At 38.3% G+C, this 22179-nt stretch overlaps 1 protein-coding gene across 7 annotated transcripts in view; it reads left to right on the forward strand.

The window, feature by feature from the left end:
- The window catches only part of PALS2 (protein associated with LIN7 2, MAGUK p55 family member), a 121124-nt gene that overhangs the window by 74929 nt on the left and 24016 nt on the right, over positions 1–22179 (forward strand). For 6 of the 7 annotated variants that reach the window (XM_062178148.1, XM_062178150.1, XM_062178151.1 and 3 more), the window contains 6 exons: positions 1504–1656; positions 2096–2323; positions 16250–16381; positions 19576–19675; positions 20009–20077; positions 22015–22176. In XM_062178148.1, the coding sequence (XP_062034132.1) occupies positions 1504–1656; positions 2096–2323; positions 16250–16381; positions 19576–19675; positions 20009–20077; positions 22015–22176 (844 nt within the window). Of the gene's footprint in view, positions 1–1451; positions 1657–2095; positions 2324–16249; positions 16382–19575; positions 19676–20008; positions 20078–22014; positions 22177–22179 lie in introns of all 7 variants that reach the window. The other variant, XM_062178154.1, reaches the window with a different exon arrangement.

Raw genomic sequence — 22179 nt, forward strand, 5'->3', positions numbered from 1 at the left:
CTTTATAATACCATTGTGAACCTATGGGTATTTTGTTAAGGAGATGTTTTAATTCTCTAGACTCCTTACTCTTTGGTTTTCAGGATGTCATGACTGGTTAGTTGTGGGCAGAGTTTAACATCTGAATCCAAAGTTTTGAGAGTTCTGGTTCACAGATATAAAACTAGGAGTTACCTGTGTGTGAGAAGTAGTTCTCACAAGAGTGACTGCTCCTGCCCGAGAACACAGGATGGAAATCCAAGCAGTCCAGGGTGGAGCTTTGAATACCTTCCGATATGTATAGGGAGAACCTTTACATGTGGATTTGTGAATTTGCTTTTTTTTTTTTTTTTTTGGAAATTTTTCTTCAGTTTCTTATAAGTGATATCATGAAATGCTGAGAAATTAACAAACATCCTGATTGATTGTGTTCTGAACCTGTTGATACCTGTTGATATTTGTTCCCTTTATTTTTGTTTTACTGTTCTTGAACTTGTAGTCTATCCAGTCAAAAAAGTTTTAATGTAGCTTTATGACAGGTATGCACAATTGCAGTACAAATTACTCATTTAGAATATGGAATGAATTTTTTTAAATAGCAAAAGAATGTTAAGAAATTTCTAGAAAGCTAAATCTAAATCATCCATGATAATGCTACATATATAGTAAATAACAAAAATAAAAATACATTGTTTTCAGGACCATTATTGGCTCTTTTTTCTTTCCCAAAAGTGCATCTTTCACAGACTAAAACCTTTATTGGTATATAAAATTTCCTGTTACTGATGTAAAATGCCGATACTTATTTTCTGTTGGACATCTTTTAACACACATGTTATACATGTAAAATTATATTACTAAAGTAGCAGTGTAATTACTAATTACTAATGTAAAAATCAGAGCCATCATTATTTCTTATGATACCTAATAAATGGGGATTAATGGTAAATATTGAATGATGATCATGACAGTTGTGACAGTGAAATCCGGTGCCTTCACTGCACCAGACTTGGAAACCTAGGTTCAGTCTCCAGTGAACATGCTGCTTTAAAACACTGTGTCTGGGGTCAGCATTTAGCTTAACAGTTAATGTGCCAGTTAAGAACACCATGTCCCACATCAGAGTCCCGTTCCTGGGTTCAAGACCCAGCTCCTGACTCCAGCTTCCTGCTAATGCACACCCTGAGAGGAAGCAGGCACAGCTAAGTAATTGGGTTCCTGCCTCCTATCTGGGAGACCTAGAATGAGTTCATTGCTCCTATTCTGCTAGGGTTTGTTGCAGGCATTTGGGGAGTGAACCAGCAGATGTGGTAGCATTGGTTCCCTCCCCTCTCCCTCTGTCTCTGCCTCTCAAAAAAATAAAAAGTGACTGAATTTTATCAACCTCTTCAATCCTAAAACAAGAATGTTAATAAGTAAAGCTGTATGTTTTTCTATCTCTTAAAAGTGTTCTCTATATATTTTATTTTTAGTGACTTATTCTGTCAGTGGCTAATAACCACAGGCTGTTTTGACTCCTTACAGTCACTCTTGGAAGCCCATGACATTGTGGCATCAAAGTGTTATGAGTCCCCTCCATCAAGCCCAGAAATGAATAACTCTTCTATCAATAATCAGTTGTTACCTGTGGATGCCATTCGTATTCTTGGTATTCACAAAAGAGCTGGGGAGCCATTGGTGAGTAGACGAATGTGTGCCTTCTTGAATCTGAAACAGGAGATAATGTGCGGCTCAGTCACTACCCTGTCTTTTTTTCTTTTTCACAGTGTATTCTTATGAAAACTGTATTCCTGTTTTATCAAATAAGTCCATATGAATACATAAATACTTTTCCTTGCTCCCTTGAGCTTCCTTTACCCCGTGGGACACAGCCTACTTCGTAGTATATGTTTAATTTGTAGAGTTAATCTTTCTGTGAACATTCTTTTCTCATGGAGTGGTAGTCACAGTTGCACGTGGTTTAATGGGATTGAAATATTGATAGGCGAGAGCAGTAATGAAAAAAATAAATGTGACTCATTTACCTAGTGTTACAATTTCCTTATATATATTCATGAGTATTTATGTATTTCTACTTAATAAAATAAATTAGAATTCAATTCCTTATATCCTATAGGGTGTAACGTTTAGAGTTGAGAACAATGACTTGGTGATTGCCAGAATCCTTCATGGAGGAATGATAGATCGACAAGGTCTGCTTCATGTGGGAGATATCATTAAAGAAGTCAACGGCCATGAGGTTGGAAACAATCCAAAGGAGTTACAGGAATTACTGAAAAATATTAGTGGAAGTGTCACTTTAAAAATTTTACCAAGTTATAGAGATACTATTACTCCTCAACAGGTTAGTAATAAAATTTTTGGTAATATTAATTGTATTTCTTTAAACACACAGTTGGATAAAACCGTCAGTTGCTACTATTTTGCTAAGGAAAAGGAAAAACCAACTCTCTGATTTAATGATTCTGAATTGCCTTATTTTTATCGTGGGTGAATTTTTGAATTTTTAAACAATAGTACCTTACTATTCTAAAGGAAATAGTAAAGAAATTTCTTGGTGATCACCGTAAGTCCTGGTATTACAGTGGCTTACAGCTGGGTATCAGAGAAGCCCCACAGCCTTCCTCTATTAACCAGGCAGGCATTTCTGGCATCTGTGATGTTCCCGGCATTGTGTTAGGTACTGTACGAGGCTAAGCACACAGTCCAGACCACCTCTTGCTTAGTGTTGACGTGATGGGCTAAGTGAGGAAGGAGGCCAGAGAGGATGGGCATAGCTGGAAGAAGACCTTGGACACTTGGTTTGCACACATGTGATCTGTATTTTGAAATAATAGAGGATTGACCATGGGAATGTTGTAATGATATCAGCCTCGTTATGTTGGATGAATTTTAAGAGGGAGGAGATGATCATCAGGTGGTATATACTTGAAAGCATGAGGTGATTTGTGAAGGGAAGTTCTAAGGAATGGTTAAAACTACGTGGGTATCAGATATGCCATTTACTTGCTTATCGTCTCTGTGCTTCGTTTTCCCCACCTGTGTACTTAGGGATAACTAACACTTTTTCCTCAAAAGATTGTTGAGGAATAAATAAGTTAATTTATGTAATTCTCACATAGCAGCTCCATGGCTGTCGTCATGGTGGTATAAAGTAGCTGTGTTGTAAGGAAGTGTAAAGAAACAAAAGTAAGATAAGTGCAGAGACAACTGAAAATTATGGTCAGAGTGTTGGAATTGAAGAGAGGGTTTTTAACCCTAGATAATGAAGAAATACAAAAAATACCTATCGGTTTTTAGATTGACAGCTCTCCTGTGCAAGTTTGTTCCAGAAATTTATTTTATGATACATAAGTGAAATCATGTTTTCTTATATAAGATATTGCCACTGTATCTTATTTCATGTTAATATGAGAGTGTAAAAGTTTAGTTTTTATATTTCCATTCAATTCTTTGAAATAACATTGGTTGAGTGCCTCTTTCTAACTGTTCTTTGGAACATAGGATAAGATACTTAATCATGAGTTTTGGTGTGTAAATTAGACTTCTGAAAAATGAAAGACTTGGAATGAACTTAGTTAAAATGAGTGTAGAGACCTTCAAGAGAAAAAATCATGAAAAAAATATTAGGACTTAGACATTCCATATCATTCAGACCACCTTCATTCCTCAACTGACACATTTCTGTTTGTGATAACATGAGTCCTATCTTGGACCTGAATAATTGGGAAAGTAAAATTTAAGATTTATATATGCTTGTTTGTTATGTGTAAGTTGTGATAGAATGTTGTTTGGGTTCCCTCCATCTCCACTGTGTTCCAAGCTCCAGAATTCTTCCAACTCACCATGACTATAATGGACTTTTTCAGAGAAAACAGATTTTCATATTAGTAATAGCTTGAATTTTGGCCCAAATTCCATTATAAGTTTTATACCTGGTGAAGTGAATTTCATGAAATGCACATAAATTTTTTTCTCCACCCATAGTGTCTCAAACCCTGGTTTCAATTAACATTTTGGGGGGAGATGTTTTAAATGGGGAAGAGGAGATCATATAAGCATCAGGAAATACTAGGTCTATCCTACCATAAAGAAGAAAAGAGACTATGGCATGAAAGCTTTCAAGGAGGGCTAAGACTTCTTCAAATTGGGACATTTTCTAAAATGAAAACGAGAACTAGGAGTGTTGCTGCTTATGCTGGAGCAGTAGGCACAGGCCAGGACTGTGCTGGGCAAACTGTGGGCCCCCTCTGCAGAGAAAGCTATGGGCAAGCAAGGGCAGTTAACCTCTGACTCACTCCAGGTCCCACCGTGCAGCACGGTAGTCACTCCCGCTGCAGTTTCAGTTGACTGTGGCCAACCGTGGTCTGAAAATATTCAATGGAATATTCCAGAATTAACTCATAGGTTTTAAATTGTATACCACCTGATAGCCTGAAGAAATCTTCCCCTGCCCCTCCCCAGACCTGAAGCATTCCTGTGTTCAGCACATGCATGCTGTGTACATTACTCCCTGCCCATTAGTCACTTAACCTGAGCTATCAGGTTCACTGTTGCTCTTTCACAGTGCCTGTGTTCAGTTATCTCTTATTGTTTACTTAATGATGCCCCAGAATACAAGAGAGTGATGCTAGCAATTCAGAGAGAATTATCAGTGTCAAAGAGAAGTCATAAGGTGCTGCCTTTAAGTGAATAGGTGAAAATTGTCAACTTTATTAAGAAAAGCAGTCATATCCTGAGCTTGCTTTAATCTGCATAGGAATGAATCTCCTATCTGTGAAATTGTGGAGCAGGAGAAAAATCCACGCTGGTTTTACTGTCACACCTCAACCTGCAAACGTTATGGCCATATTGCGTGACAAATGTTTAGTGAAGATGGAAAAGGTATTAAATTGTGGGATTTGGTGCTATCTGCAGTTTCACTTATCCACTGGGAGTCTAGAATGTGGCCACGGATCAGGGAGAGTCACGTGTGGTTCCGTGCGACTGCTGGGATAGCAGCTGGAAGACAGGAGCTCTCCCTACCAGGATGGTGGTTTTCAAAGTGTGTACAGCACTGGCCAGAAGTCCAAACTCTTCTATGAGACATAAAGGTTTGCACTTCTAAATCTGAGGATCAGGGTGAGTTAGAAATTGTAGCCAATTCTGAGGTTCTTCAACTTACATATAATTTAGGTTTCCAGAGACAGCTCCTAATTCCGTTTGTTCACTGAGGCCAACTGATGGGAAATCTTTCTTACTCCTTCTTTCAGGTCAATACGACCTGGTTTCCAAAAGCATTAATAAAAAAATAAATTGTAGTGCTGTTTGACTCAAGGGTAAACTGTTAAAATTCCCAACAAAATATTACTAAATCAAATTTGATTGTGTATAGAAAGAGGTAATACAGTGTATCTGAGCTGGATTTGTCCTAGGTATGCTGGCACAGTTTTATATTAGAAAATCTGTATATGTAACTAAATATATTAACAGATTAAAGGAAAATAACCTTTAATAATTAAAAATAATTAAAAAATAAAGGAAAATAACCAACAGACAATTTGATTAAAATAGAATAGCTTTTCATATTTTTCACTAAAGATTAGTAAATTAGGAGCAAGAGGGAATTGCCTTAATTTCCTTAAAAAAAAAAAAGACTTTGAACATTCTGAATTGTTGAATGTTAGAAGTTTTCCCTTTATCAGAAACTGAACTCTCGGCTAGTCTGCCTGAGACCTCTTGAGTGCCAACCCTAGTGCCCCGTGAAGCCCCATTTCCAACAAAATGAAAAGAACCCAGCCCATCATAAACCAGGGGAACTTGCCAGGCTCTGGGAAAAGTATGCATTTGTGAAAAGGAGCTGCCCTCCAGTGATACAACCAACACTGTCTGTCATAGCTGATGATGCAATCTTCAGTTCTCCTCAAAGAAATTAGAAATAAGTAGTATCTCTGACACGGAAGAGGTAATGTGTTTGCAAATCAGGGAGTAGAGATCCTGTTTAACAATCCCAATGTTCAGCATCTCTGGCAGCAAACACTTTGGCCATTCGCAGCCATGCTAAGACAGAGCAGCTGCTGGTGGAAATGCCACCAGCATCCTACACCAGCTTGGTGTTGAGAAGCTTCAGGACAGGGGCAGAAGCTGGACAGGAAGCCACCATTGCTCTTGAGGAGGGGGACCTTGTTCAGAATTTTGGTGAAGCTTCTGACAGTGAGGCAAACTGAATAGATTCAGCTGCTTAAAACAAGTTCAAGAATTTTGACTGCTTTTTAAAAATTTTTAGGATCTAATGAAATGTAGATCCATAGTATTTAAAATTCCAAGACTCTTGGGACACTGCTGTCTTTAATTTATGCAGTTATTTATAAGCCAAAGAAGTGAGAAACGAAGTTTAAAACAAAAGTAAATGAAGTCTTCAGTTACTTTAAAAAAAAAAAAACGAGCTGGGAAAGGGCCTTTGCTAGCAGCACTTGCGTTCAGTGTGGCCTCCAAGGTCCTGATGCAGGAAGTCTGGGGAGGAAGAAGTTTTAGTTTCAAATTATAGGATGTTTGGCATAGAAAATGCCCAAACAACTATAAACTTAGAAATAAGAATATAGCAAAGTGCTTGAAAATAAATTAATATACAAAAGTCATTTGCATTTTTATGTCATCAGCATACAGCTAGAAACGTAACTAAGACATCATTTACAATAGAATCAGAGAATGTCATGTTATGTCTAGGAATAAGTCTATCAAAAAATTGAAGACCTCAACACACAAAAAATGGTTAAGACAACTAAAAAAATCATGTTCTTGAGCAGGAAGATGATATTGTAAAGATGTCAGTTTTCCTCAGACTGACTTGTAGATTCAATGGAATTCCGGTCAGTATTCCAAGAGTTTTTCATGGAATTTGAGAGGATGAATAGCCAAGATAATTTTGAGGCAGAACAGGACTTATCATTAATGTGTAGGAATCAAGATATTATTGGCTTAGGCACTGAAATTGACAGCATGATCAATGGATTAGCTCAGAGAAAGACCTGCACATGTATATTGCTTCAATAAATGATCTAAAATTGCAGTGAGAAAAGAAGCTATTGAATGAATGGAGGAAATTGGTTATTCATAAAGGCAGTGTTTGAAGTTGTGTTCCTGTTTGACTCTACATACAAAAATCAAGCAGAAGGGAACACTTGGTCAGTAAATATATGAAGATATGCTTAAAAAGTTACACTGTAAGATACCATTTTATCCTACTCAATGGCCAGAAATTGTAGATGTGAATCTATAGTGTTTCATCTACATTGCTGGGAGCAATGTAAGTCTGTATAACCACATTGAGGAAAGACATAGTTTACTATCTCTGAGTAGACTGTTAACATCTATCATGATGCAGTTGTTTCCTAGAACAATTCTTACATATGTACAGCTGGAAGCATGTAAATCCTAAAATATGACATGCATGTAACATGATTGTTTATTTAAAATAACTGCAATTAAAGAATACATATAGATAAAATTAGAACTGTGTACAAAAGGAAAAGCAAGAGCTTGTGAACACAAGAGTCAGGGTGAGGGTTACCTTGATTGGGGAGGCCAGGATGATGGGATGAAATGGAATGGAGGCAGGAGGATCACTCACAATTCTACTCTTTGTTTTGGGTGGCTCTTTATTATACTATTAAAATTGAACAAACAAAAACAATCTTTGCGTGGACTGGTGATTCAAGTGTGGTCTGGATTTAAGAATTATGGTTAGTCCCCTTAAATCAGAATAAAACAAGTATGTCCTCAAAAAAAAAAAAAAAAAGAATTATAGTTAGTATAATTCTCAGCAGCCTAGGTTAACAGATTTTTTTTTTTTTTTTGGTAAGGATTTTTATTTGACTAACTGAAGCTTACATTTGTGGTCTCCAGATGGATATATGCCATACAGAAGTGTGAAATCCCCTACAAGCCTTTTTTTAAATATATATATTCTGATCTCCTTGATAATTTCAAAGTGGTGTGTGTGTGTAATTAAGCAAGCCAAGTTCAGACACTTTGAAAATCTACAGGAAAAAAAAAATATCCTTCCTTCGTTATCTCAGCTCTCGTCATGGAGCACTTAGCAACCGTGATCACTGTGTTTACCTCTTGTCACTCACTCTGATACGGACTCACTCTGATACGGACTCGCTTGAGTGTGGAACTATGACTGGGGACCCAGGTTCTATTAGCAACACTCGCACCATGTTTAGCCAACACATTCCAACGAAATTACTAGCCACACGTAATTTAACATCAGTCACAGTGGAGCTGTTTCTTCAGCCATTTATCCATCTTATTTATTTTGTCCTGCTAATTATTGTCAGCTGCGTTGGCACAGCAATATTTCTGAAGAATATTTTTTTGTACTTTACTGATTTTGATTTGACTTTTCAAAGCATGTTTGAGATAAAGTCTCTGCAAATAACATCCAGTTAAAGTGTACAGCTTGATAAATCTGGATATCCACATGCACCTTTGAAACTATCAACACAGTCAAGGTCATGAACATATGTCACCCCAGCAGTTTCCTTAAATCCACTTGTGTCCTTCCCTCCCGATGCCTTGGCCTCCCCCTCACTCCAGGCAGCTGCTGCTCTGCTTTCTGTCCGTATACATAAGTTTTTGCATCCCACCCCCGCCTTTTTTTTTTTTAAATGAAAGTGGAATCATACATGTAGACTTTTTTAAAAAAGCTTTGTTGATCTGCCCTCTTTCAGCTAATTATTTTGGGATTCACCTGTGTTATATTTATTGATAGTTCATTGCTTTTTATTCACAAAGCCTATTCTATTGGATGGTTGTAGCACAGTTTACCCATTAACTGACTGATGAACATTTTCATTGTTAACATTTGGGGACTATTACAAATAACCCTGCCATCAACATTTGTACATTAGTCTCAGGTAAATATATGGGAGTTGGAAGGATTTGGTGATATAGTAGGTGGATGTTGAACTTTAAAAGAAATAAACTGTTTTAAAAAATGATTGTCCAATTCACATTATTACTCCACATCTTGAGCATATGTGTTATGGTCCATCTTTTGAAATTTAGCAGTTCTTTTTTAAAAAAAAAAAATTTATTTGAAACCAGAGAGGCAGAGGCAGAGAGAGAGATCTTCCATCTGCTGATTCACTTCCCAAGTGGCCACAACGGCCAGAGCTGGGCTATTCCAAAGCCAGGAGCTTGGAGCTTCTTCCATGTTTCCCATGTGAGTGCAGGGATCCAAGGACTTGGGCCATCTTCCACTGCTTTCTCAGGCAATAGCAGAGAGCTGGAATGGAAGTGGAGTAGCTGGTACTTGAACTGTTGCCCATATGGAATGTTGGCACTGCAGGTGGCAGCTTTTACCCACTACACCACAGCACTAGCCCATAATTTTAGCCATTCTTATAGATGTGTAGTAGTGTCTCATTATAGTTTTAATTTACATTTCCTTGGTGATTAAACAATATAAACCTTCTTTTTGCCCATGTACAGTGCTTACACCTGCCCCCAAGAAGTATCTTCATATCTTTTGTCCATTTTTTGAGTTGGTTTCTTATTTAGTTTTGAGCATTCTTTGTATTTTCTGGATATAAGTGCTTCATAAGAATTGTGATTTGCAAACATTTTCTTCTGGTCTGGCTTGTTTTCCCTTCTCTTAACAGTGTCTCATTCAAAGAGCAAAAGTTCTTAATTTTGATTAAGCTCAATTTTTTTGACTTTTGTAAATCATACCTTTGTTCTTTTGTAAGAAACCTATGCAAACCCAAGATTAGCAGAATTTTCTCCTATAGTTCCTCCAGAAGTTTTATAGCTCTGTGTCTTAAATCTAGCTGCCAAATATTTTTTGAAACCCATGCATAGTTTTCTCATTTCACATATTTTCCACATAATTTTTAAAATTTGCATCAGAATAAACTTACACTTTTAATTGTATTTTTCCATGAACTTTTTGAGATGCTCTGTATATTAGGCTCCTTGATGATGTCCATAGCTCACTGATGCTCTTTTCATTTCTTTAGCCTTTTTCCCTCCATGTACTCCATTTTGAATAGTTTTATCACTCTGTGTCAAGCTTGCTCACCTGTATGCCCTCCTGCATTCTGCTGTCAGAGCTGATAGAGTTTGTATCTTAGACACTTTGCTTTTCATCTCTTTAAGTTCATATTGGATCTCCTTTTGTATCAGTGTGTGTCTACTTAACATACCAGGCAGGTTCTTTCTCTAGCTTCTTAGCATAGAAATCCAATATGCAAAGTTAAATTAATCACTGTAATGTCCTTGTCTATTAGTTCTATCACAGTTGTCTTTGAGTGGACCACTCAGTTTTCTCTTCATTCTAAGGCATATTTCCTGCTTCCTAGTGTGCTGGTAATTTTTGATTGGCTTCCAGGAATCATGAATTTTACCTTGTTGGGTGACGGATATTTCAGTATTAGAAATATTCTTAAGTAGGGGCAGGAATTGTACAGTGGGTTAAGCTGCCGCCTGCGAGGCTGGCATCCCACATGGGCTCTGGGTCAAGTCCCACTTGCTTCACTTCCCATCCACCTCCCTGCTACTGTGCCTGGGAAAGCAGCAGCAGATGGCCCAAGTGGGAGACCTGGATGGAGTTTCAGACTCCTGGCTTTGCCCTGGCCCAGTCCCAATGATGCAGCCATTTGGGGGGTGAACTAGCAGATGGAAGATCATTTCATTCATTCTCTCTCTGCCTTTCATGTAAATAAATTGATTTATTTGAAAGAGTTACACAAAGAGGTCTTCTATCCACTGGTTCACGGCCCAGTTGGCCACAATGGCCAGAGCTTCCGATCTGAAGCCAGGAGTGTCCTCTGAGTCTCCCACATGGATGCAGGGGCCCTAGGGCTTGGGCCATCCTCTTCTGCTTTCCCAGGCCATAGTAGAGAGCTGGATCAGAAGTGGAGCAGCCAGAACTCAAACCGGCGCCCATATGGGATGCTGGCACTGCAGGCAGCAGCTTTACCCACTATGCCACAGCACCCACTCCATTAAATAAGTCTTAAAAATGTATATTCTTAAACTTTGTTCTAGGATACAGTTCCTTGGCAGTAGTTTGATTCTTTCAGCTCTTGGTTTTTTAGCTTTGCCAGGTGTGACCCAGACAAAGGAAATCTAGGATGTGACTGTGTAGTTAGCTGGGGCATTTGCAGGGTTCATCCTGTTTCCATTATCTGATCTCTGGTGTCTTGAAAAACACTGTTTCATATAATATGTCCAGTTTTTTAATAGTCTCAGATTGAAGGGTCATGTTACTTCATCTAAGTCAGAATAGGAGTCATTTGAATAAGTGAATCATTCCCATAGTAGAAAAAAATTTATATCTATATATAAATATAGATATAGATATATCCAGCTATCTTCCTCTGATTCCTTTCTACTACATAGTTCTGACCATCTCAGTAAGAAACTATGCTATTAGTTTATCTTCCCAGAGTGTCTTTATTCATATGCTAGTAAATGGTAGTTACCTATTTTTATTCTCCTTCCACCTCCTTTTTCATTTGTTGCATAGCAAACATGGTATTTTGTACCTTGTATTTTTTCCACTAAACCATGTATCTTAAGGATCTTTCCTCCTTGGTTCCTGGATAGCCTGTTGATATTGTAAAAATTTTTATTTAGTAAATATAAATTTCTGAAGTACAGCTTTTGGATTATAGCGGCTCCCCCCTCCCCTCCCATAATCTCCCTCCCACCCGCAACTATCCCATCTCCCACTCTGTCTCCCATCCCATTCTTCATTAAGATTCATTTTCAATTATCTTTATATATAGAAGATCAATTTAGTATATACTAAGTAGATTTCAACAGTTTGCACCCACACAGAAACACAAAGTTTAAAGTACTGTTTGAGTACTAGTTATACCATTAATTCACATATTACAACACCTTAAAGACAGAGATCCTACCTGGGAAGTAAGTGCACAGTGACTCCTGTTGTTGATTTAACAATTGACACTCTTATTTATGATGTCAGTAATCACCTGAAGCTCTTGTCATGAGCTGCCAAGGCTATGGAAGCCTCTTGAGTTCGCCAACTCCGATCTTATTTAGACAAGGCCATAGTAAAAGTGGAAGTTCTCTCCTCCCTTCAGAGAAAGATACCTTCTTTGATGGCCCATTCTTTTCACTGGGATCTCACTCATAGAGATCTTTCATTTAGGTTTTTGTTTGTTTGTTTGTTTTTTGTTTTTGTTTTTGTTTTGCCAGAGTGTCTTGGCTTTCCATGCCTGAAATACTCTCATGGACTTTTTTAGCCAGATCCAAATGCCTTAAGGGCTGATTTTGAGGCCAGAGTGCTGTTTAGGACATCTGCCATTCTGTGAGTCTGCTGTGTATCCCGCTTCCCAAGTTGGATTGTTCTCTTCTTTTTAATTTTATCAGTATTAGTAGACACTAATCTTGTTTATGTGATCCCTTTGACACTTAAACACACACCTTTTTTAAACAGCCCAATAGTGTTATATTCCATAAACTTAGCCGTTCTCTACATATTGCTTTTAATATTTTCCTCTTAGAAGTAAGTCAGTAGTTAATAGTCCTATACACGAGGGCTGGTGCTGTGGCATAGCAGGTAAAGCCGCACCCTGCAGTGCTAGCATCCCATATGGGCACCAATTCAACTACCAGCTGCTCCATTTCCCATCCAGCTCTCTGCTATGGCCTGGGAAAGCAGTAAAAGATGACCCAAGTCCTTGGGCCACTGCACTTGTGTGGGAGGCCCGGAAGAAGCTCCTGGCTTTGGATTGGCCCAGCTCCAGCCGTTGCAGCCATCTGGGGAGTGAACTATCAGATGGAAGACTTCTCTCATTCTGCCACTGCCTCTCTTTAACTCTGCCTTTCAAATAAATAAATCTTTAAAAAAAAATTCCTATACACAAGTCATTTTATGTCTATCATATTGATAACTGTTGAATACATTCCCAGAAATACATTACTGGGTCAGAAGGTTTATACATTTGTAATCTTGATAGCTATTGCCATATTGTGCTCCTGACAAGTTTAAGCATTGTTCCATAGGCCTGTTAGCCCACCGTACTGTCAACACAATGTTATCAAATATTTGGATTTCTGATGAGGTAGGAAGAAAATATATTCATAATATAGTTGTAAGTTGTACATTTTTTTACTCTAAAGTTGAACGTTTCTGTTTTGGGGTTGTTTTATGTTTATTTTCATCTACTTGAAAGGCAGAGCAACACACACAGTTACCCCATCTGCTAATTCATGCCCCAAATGCCTGCAACAGTCAGGTTGGACCAGGCTGAAGTAGAGCCTGGGGCTCCATCCATGTTTCCCACATGGGTAGCAGGGGCCCATGCACTTGAACCATCATCTGTAGCCTACTAGGACACATCAGCAGGAAGCTAGAATAGAAGTAGAGTAGCTGGAACTTGCACTGGCACTCTCATGTGGGATGCAGGCATTCCAAGTGGGTGGCTTAACACCCACTCTGCCAAAATACTGCCTTTCCTTAGTTTGAAAGCCATCTGTGCTTCCTTTCTGTATTCTATCTTCTTAAAAATTTTTTACTATTCTTTTAGTAATAAGAATATGGAATTGAAGTATTTTAATAATGAACAGTTAACATGCATAACCTATTAGTGAAGCACTTTAAAATGCATTTAATGAAATATAATCTAGTTAAATCCTTATGGTTTTAAGGCCATTGCCAAATATCTAGATCAAAGGTTTTTTAAAGCTTAAAGTTCAAAATAAAGCCAGGTTAATCTGAGTTTTTGAACACCTAAGTTATATCTCACAATTAATTTAATAAGTAAAAATTGTAAGCATTGCTCCTTCTAGAAATCTTTTTGAGAGATATAGTTTGTATTCTACAAATAACTGTATTTAGGGAGCAATTCAAAAGAAGTACAAGTATGAATATTTGGATTTTGGACTATTTTGTAAAGTCTGAGCGTTATCGTTGCAAAGTATGTTGTGTTTTACACGTAAGCTTGATGACCACACTCATGGTTAGATGACAAGGCATAGGTCTTAACTCACACACCCTTCTTGAGATACAGGGTATGCAAATATAAATATATATATATAGCTTTAACATAGTAATCCTTTTTCTCAGCCTCCTCTCCAAAACCTCTAACTTTTTGCTTCTGTCACTTGTAATTTGCATGGATTTTCCCTTGTGACAATTGATTAGGGAGGGAAGTGCTCTACCGAAAGAGTGAAGTAATGAAATAGATCAGTAATTTGTTTATATTTTGTTTATTATAAGTTGAAAGTCTGGCTTTACTTATGCAATTGAAAAATATATTTTTAGAGTTGCATCAATATGGAGAGGCATCCAGCACATGTCCATCAGGTATGATGTTATTTGAGAACATTCGCTGGTACTTGGTTTTTCTGTTTTATCAGAATTAAAATTACCTTGATTAAATTTAAGTCATTTTGGTTTTTTTGTTGTTGTTGCCAAAACGTTGAGCTGCATGCCATTGTCAAGGCAAACTCTCACACTTTAGCAATCTTGAATATTGTTTGCTTGCTTTTTAGATAATTCTAAAATTGTCTATCAGGAAAAAAAAAATTGGCTTACTGATTTTTTAAAGCATGAATTTTTAGCCTTTTCAAAGCTATTGAAGATATTTTCACTGTTTTCTACAAAAAAAAACATACAATTGCAAGTAACCAAACTTTTATTTCATGTAACCAAATTTAGTTATTTTTAAATTATTTCAGGATGCATCAGTCACATTGGTTTTTACCACACTAATATATCTACTTATTATTTAAATATCTTATGTAGTTGTATTTTTGGAAGTATGATGAACAGATAGGAAAACAGCATTATTGTTCTGACTAATTGTGTGCTTTTCTGCTTATTAAAGTTTTCTTGCTGATTATCGCTAAGGCTGTTCTTTGGAAGATAAAATTTGTAACTTAATGAGTGGACAGTTTATACATATTCAATAAATATGTATAAAACAAGCCTGTTTTAAGAAAGCTGTTGGTGTGAACTTGCTATCAAATACTGAAAGTGCCTAATTTAATTAGAATTCAGGGCTGGGCATTTGGAGCAGTGATTAAATCTAAGTTGCCACTTGGGACACCTGCATCCCATATTGGAGTGCCTGGTTCAAGTCCCAGCTACTCCAGTTCTGATCCAGCTTCCTACTAATCCACCCTTGGAGGCAGTGTGTGATGGGTCAAGTATTTGGGTCCTTGCTGCCCACGTGGAAGAGTCTGACTGAGTTCCAGGCTCCTGGGTTCTGCCTGGCTGAGCTGACTGTTGACAGGATTTGAGGAATGAAACCAGTGGATAGATCTTTCTCCTTCCCTCTCTCCCTCTCTCCCTTTAAAATAAAATGAAAATAGAATTTCAAAATATTCAATTTTAAACAAATGAATAAATTATTCCAAATAACTGGAGATCATAATGGTGGTAACTTGCATATTTTTATTAATAAAGCAAATATAAGAAAAATGAGTATACTTAAATGAATTTAAATTGATGATGATCTCAAGGCATTTTCAGTATTTGTCTTACAACTAATTTAATGCTGATCATTTAAATTTAAGTGATTTTATAAATCAGATCAAGACAATTCCAGGAAAGTATTTTCTGCCCTAATTTTGGTCAATTAAATCTCTGTTAAAGTTACCAAATGTATTATTACAGGTCTGACATCAGCATGAAATTTTTTGTTTAATTTTGTTTTTGGGGTTCCTTCACAGTCAGTTAACACATCTTAGATAAATGCTTTAAGTCAACTGCAAGTATTATTTCAGGATAATTGGAAAGTAGCATTTACTTGCATTAAAATTATGCAGTGTTGGAAAATCAAGTGAAAAATTGGGATACAGTTTAAGAATAGCGGGATCAAATGATAGTCAAGTCTTTGTTGATTTAGGATTGGATAGATTGAAATGAAATTGAAAAATATTTTTCTTAATATAAAGAGAACAGATTTAACATGATTCATAGATACAATTTTCTGTTCTTTGAGATAACATTTACTTTATGATCAAAGGCTTAATGCTCTACTAGAGTTGAAGAAATAAAGAGAAATAAGGCATAAGCATTAATATATTAAATTTCAACATATATTAGTGTTTTGTTTCTCTCAGGTACCAAATCATCTTATTAATATTCTAATAGCTTGATTCTTATTTGTCAGAGACAACTTCCTTAACCCCAAATACTCAGTACACTGTCAGTTACATTCAAATCAGTGGTTTGAAAAGGATGTGAAAAGATCAGTGACAAATGATAGATCTATGGTATTTTTCATTGTGCTGTGTGTTTTAGGTGTTTGTGAAGTGTCATTTTGATTATAATCCATACAATGATAACCTGATACCCTGCAAAGAAGCAGGACTGAAGTTTTCCAAAGGAGAAATTCTTCAGATTGTAAACAGAGAAGATCCAAACTGGTGGCAGGTTAGTATGCCTCTCGGAGATTCCTCAGCTGCTTTTCCAGTTTCAGTCTTCAATCTGGCCAGTGTCTGGATATTCAGGAGGGAGGTATTAGCATTTGCTCCAATGATTTTTCCTACACAAACAGCTCCTGCTTCACGACTACTGATTTTATGGACAGACGGCCCTGTTGTGAGCAGCTGTAAATAAACAGTGTTAACCTGCCTTTGGTGCCGGTGCCCTGATCAGGGGGTGAGATCAGTTGCCTCCGTGCTGCTGGGCAGAAAGAACGCACTTGGGATAGTCTCTCGCCTCCTCTCCCTGTGGTCCTAGAGAGTAAAGCATAATTTCTTCAGGTCCTAAATCCACTTGCCCACATGTCAGTTCTTGAGAAACGAAGCCTTGCTTGAGCTATCACTTCTGTTTGTTCTTGGGTTAGAATGTGTGTGTGCAAGGGAGATAAATAATTTTCCTGTACTTTTCCCTTGCTCCATTTGCCAGAAGATCTGGGTGATGATGTTCTTTTTCCTCTTCCCTAACACGCTGTTCAGAGGCCTCTAGCAGCAGTAATAAGCCTGTTTTTGTCTTAATCAGCTAGCAACTACAGTATGTAGAATAGGGAAACTGACAAATCAGAAAACTTGAGATCTTTTAAACTATCAGAGCAAGTGAAGTCTCATTAAAGAAGAGAATGTAAAAGGGAAGAACCCAGGACTGAGCACCAGACTGTAAAATCAACTGAAATGTAGGTAAATCGTAGTAACAGATTTTATGGCCTTCCAAAGGAAATGATTCACAGAATGAGCACAACCTTACTAATGTGCCCTTGCATTTAGATTAAGGTGCTGTTAGGTGTAAGTGCACTTCGTGGTGAGGAAACTAAGAAGTGGATAAATTAGACAGAATCCATGGTGTCAACAGGTTCTTGCTGAATTTGTTAGACCCCTCGTTTTAAAAATCTGCTTTCTGTGGCTGTTTCCTTTATGAATTTTTCTAAATTTCCCTCTCCTTTCTCTTTTCTAAGAATGCCATCTCAAAGTTCTCTCTTCTAACCCTGTCACCATTATTTCAGTCTCTTCCTGTATTGTGATAGTCCTTTGCTTGAATTCTGTTTTTCATGATTGTAATTGCTAACAGAGGTACCAGATTTTCCATGCTAGTTATAAGAACAGACACTAACTTTGTGATAAAAGCCAATTTTCGGCCGGCGCCACAGCTCACTAGGCTAATCCTCTGCCTTCGGCACCAGCACACTGGGTTCTAGTCCCAGCTGCTCCTCTTCCAGTCCAGCTCTCTGCCCAGGAAGGCAGTGGAGGATGGCCCAAGTGCTTGGGCCCTGCACCCGCATGGGAGACCAGGAGAAGCTCCTGGCTTCAGATCAGCACAGTGCGCCAGCCGCAGCGGCCATTGGTGGGGTGAACCAACAGAAAAAGGAAGACCTTTCTCTCTCTCTCTCTCACTATCCACTCTGCCTGTCAAAAAAAAGCCAATTTCCTAACTATTTAAATATATTACCACTTTGCATTTTGTTTTAAAAGTTAGCGTTTTTTGGCATTAGGTAGAGTTTTTATTTAAATTTGCTGCCTCTCTTGCATCAGCATTGTGTGATAGCAGGGTAAGTCAATGCCTGTGAAACTGGCATCCCATGGGGGCTCTGCGAGTCCCAGCTGATCCTATTCTGATCCAGCTCCCTGCTAGTGACCCTGAAAAAGCAGCAGCAGATGACCCAGCTGCTTGGGCACCTGCATCCACATGAGAGACCTGGGTGAAGCTCTCCCTTTCTCCCTTTCTCCCTCCCTCACTCCCTCTCCCTCCCTCCTGCCCTCCCTCCCCCCTGTCTCTCTCCCTGTCTCCCTCTTTCTCTCTCCCTCTTTGTAAGTCGCCTTTCAAATAAGTAAAAAACATCTTTTGAAAAATTGAATTTGCTGCCTCAGAATATTCAAGTTCCTGGTATAATGAATTAAAGTTTATACTCATTATTCCCACTGTTGCCTATTTTTCACCGATATGGCCTCAGGAAATGCCAGCTAGGGATGCTAGATGCAACGTCTTAACACGTCACACTGTGCAGTGACAGACACATGGGAGCTCTAAAAGTTCACGGAAAATGCTATCTTTTAACTTCACTTTTACATAAACATTTTGAAGTCCTTTTGTAGTATTTCCCCTTCTTTGACTAATTTAGTGTTATAAATAATTCTGGTAATGTTTTTTTTTTTTTTAAGGTTTATTTATTTGAAAGGCAGAGTTACAGAAGGGGAAAGAGAGGTCTTCCATCTGCTGGTTCGCCCCCATCCCGCACCCAAATAACCATAACAGCCAGGGTTGGGCCAGACTGAAAGCAGGAGCCAGGAACTCTATCCAGGTCTCCGATGTGGGTGGCGGGGACCCATAGATTTGCGCCATCTTCTAGTGCCTTCCCAGGTGCATTACCAGGGAACTGGATTGGAAGTGGAGCAGCCAGTCCTCAAACTGGCACTCCTAGGGGATGCCAGCACCACAAGTGGTGGCTTAACCTGCTGCACCACAACACTGACCCCAAATGTTTTGAAAATGTAAAGATCCTGTATTTTGTTGTATTTTGGTCTTAAAGTTTCCTTACCCAATGAAAGATAGGAAGGATATTAGGTGCCAGTACTAAAATGTTTCAACTAATGTACCATGGATTTAATCTCAAGATTTTTGGGGGGTCTTCCTCTCTCAGAGCCCTCTCCTGTCCACTGTGGCAGGAGGTTTCTGACTTAAGTAAATCTTGCTTTGCTCACCAAAAAAAAAAAAAAAAAAAAAAGTTTTTTGGGGCCAGTGCTGTGGCGCAGTAAGTAGGTTAAAGCCCTGGCATGCAGTTCTGGCATCCCATATGGGCGCTGGTTTGAGTCTTTGTTGCTCCTCTTCTGGTCCAGGTCCCTGCTAATGTGCTTGGGAAAGCAGAGGAAGATGACCCAAGTCCTTGGGCCCCTGCACCCATGTAGGAGACCCAAAAGAAGCTCCTGTCTTCAGATTGGCTCAGCTCTGGCCACTGCGGCCATTTGGGGAGTGAACCAGTGGAGGGAAGACCTCTCTGTTTCCAGCCTCCCTCTGTAACTCTTTCAAATAAATAAAATAGCTTTTAAAAAGTCATAAAAGCAAATATATCCTTTTGTTTAACTGCTGATCTTACTTACTAGGATATGGGGTCTAATTCTGGTCACTGAGATGTACATTCATTAATTTGATTCCAGGCCAGCCATGTAAAAGAGGGAGGAAGCGCCGGTCTCATTCCAAGCCAGTTCCTGGAAGAGAAGAGGAAGGCATTTGTCAGAAGAGACTGGGACAATTCAGGTGATGAGCTGGACAGGATACATGACAAGTAGTCCTTTGTGGCCACCTTCCTCTTTTGACTGGAAAAACAAATGAATTTATTCAACATGCACCTAGGTTGAATCCCTCTAATCCACTTGAGTGGCTCTCAAAAGTAATTTTTTCAATCCCTTTCTGCCACCTGGTGGTAGAGCATCAAAACTCAGTGGCTCCTCTGACCCCAGCCACTGCCTCCATCCCCTCTGCCTGCTAGGATGCACCTTGGGAAGATAGTTCTCCCGCCCCACAGAGCAGGACTGGCAGGTCTCGGTTCTGTGACACACTCTAAGTTCTGTTTGTCTTGTCCTCCTTCAGGACCTTTCTGTGGAACTATAAGTAGCAAAAAAAAGAAAAAGATGATGTATCTTACGACCAGAAATGCAGGTAGGTTTTAAATACTTGTCTTGAGACATCTAAGTAGAGCAGATTTTTACTTTTTTGTGGCATAAACTTTGAGTCAGACTAGTCCACAACTTGAAGGGGCTGGCCTATGAACAGGTGACAGGCTATGAGTATAACCTAAAGACACTATTTAAATCCTGAGAGTGTATATGCGATCAGTGCACTTGGTTTTGTGATTATAATTTGCAACAAAATGAATCAGGATTTTTGCTTGTTTAAATGGAGTGTGTTATATTTTTTCAGAGAATTTTAAAATAGTAATTTATTGTTACTAAAGGACAGAGGATACTAAGTTCTCATTAAGGGCAACTGTGTTCTGCTATAATATATATCCGTGCAAGAATAGCACTGGACTAAATGAATCTTAGTCTGATCTTTTTTTTCCTTTAAGATTTTTATTTATTTGACAGGCAGTTACATAGGGAAAGGGAAGGTCTTCCATCTGCTGGTTACTCACCAAATGGCCACGATGACTGGGGCTGAGCCAGCCTGAAATTAGGAGCCAGGAACTCCATCTAAGACTCCCACCTGGGTGGCAGGGACCCAAGCACTTCGGCCATATTCTGTTGCTTTCCCAGGTGCATTAGCAGGAGCTGGATCTGAAGCAAAGTAGCTGAGACTCAGACCAGTGGCTGAACCCATGCACCACAACCCCAGACTCTGGCAGTGTTCTTTAAAAGAGGTACATATTAAAAGAAAGAGGGCTTTGAAATGTTAGCTAGTTTGATTGTGGTAGTCATTTCACGATGTGTACATTAATTAAAACATCAACTTGTATACCTTAAATATATACAATTCCTCTGTCAGTTATACCTCAGTGAAACTGAAATTTAAAAAAAAAAAAAACTAAAAAAAAAACCTCAGCTCTGGATTAGGTACCCTTCATTGTAAGAAAGGGAGAGAAAGAGGAGGAGGGAAGGTAACATATTTTTAGTCCTCAGCCATAGAGAGTAATAGGTGCAAGATGCAGCTCTTTGAGTCAGAACTGGCTTTGGGGGTTTCCTCGAAATAGTTGACAATTTTGAACATGGATTCTTGACTTCAGAGCTACCTCTGTACTGGTAAATAGCATACTGTAAAGGAAGTAATATGGAAGGGAGAAGGCAGCTTCTTGTCTCCTAACATTGGCTTAACCTGCTGTGGGACAAAAGAATGACTGTTAATAGAATAACCTAAGGAGGAAGTGTTATTACTGATTGAGAGCTATACCAATTACAATGGGAAATAGAATATTTCAGATCTACTTTTGGCCTTCTTTATTCATTAACATACATCCTTAAGGCTTTTTTGCAAAATAGAAAATGTGTAATTTTCCCATTGACTGAGATTGTAATTTTGAGATGTGTTTCTACTGAAAAGAGTTCGGATCCAATATTTTGACTGAACTGCAAATTTCAGGATCTTAATATTTAAACATCAGTGTGTTATCTGTATGCATCATGTTAATCAAACTGGCATTTGCAGATTGACCTTGCAGTGTGTACCCACTGTCCTCACTGGAAGGTACACTCATTCTAGCAGCTGCACTAGGTACACTCCCGTCTTCTGTACATGATGTACACTTGTTAGTGTGAATTATGTAAACCCACTGTAATTTGTTTATACTAAAGGAATTATTTCTGCTGGCATTGATAATAGATTTCAACGTATAGAATGATAATAAAGATAACACAGGAATCTTTCTAATTTGGGTAAGCAGATTTATAGAGTAAATGACTAGAAGCAAATGTTTAAAATCAAGATGTAAAATAACTCATACTTTGCCAATTTGTGAAAACGGATCTATTTTAAGGGGGTACAAGTCAAGTGATATTTGACAACTAAACCATTATGGAAAGAATAACAGAGGGATTTGTTTATTTTTTATGTAGAGGCAAGATAACTGAATATAAGATTTTCCTGTTTGTTTTTGCATTTAGAATTTGATCGTCATGAAATCCAGATATACGAGGAGGTAGCCAAAATGCCTCCCTTCCAGAGAAAAACGTTAGTGTTGATAGGGGCTCAAGGTGTGGGCCGAAGAAGCTTGAAAAACAGGTTCATAGTATTGAATCCTACCAGATTTGGAACAACAGTGCCATGTA

Source organism: Lepus europaeus, chromosome 20 (genome assembly GCF_033115175.1).
Source record: "Lepus europaeus isolate LE1 chromosome 20, mLepTim1.pri, whole genome shotgun sequence".
Lineage (NCBI taxonomy): Eukaryota > Metazoa > Chordata > Mammalia > Lagomorpha > Leporidae > Lepus > Lepus europaeus.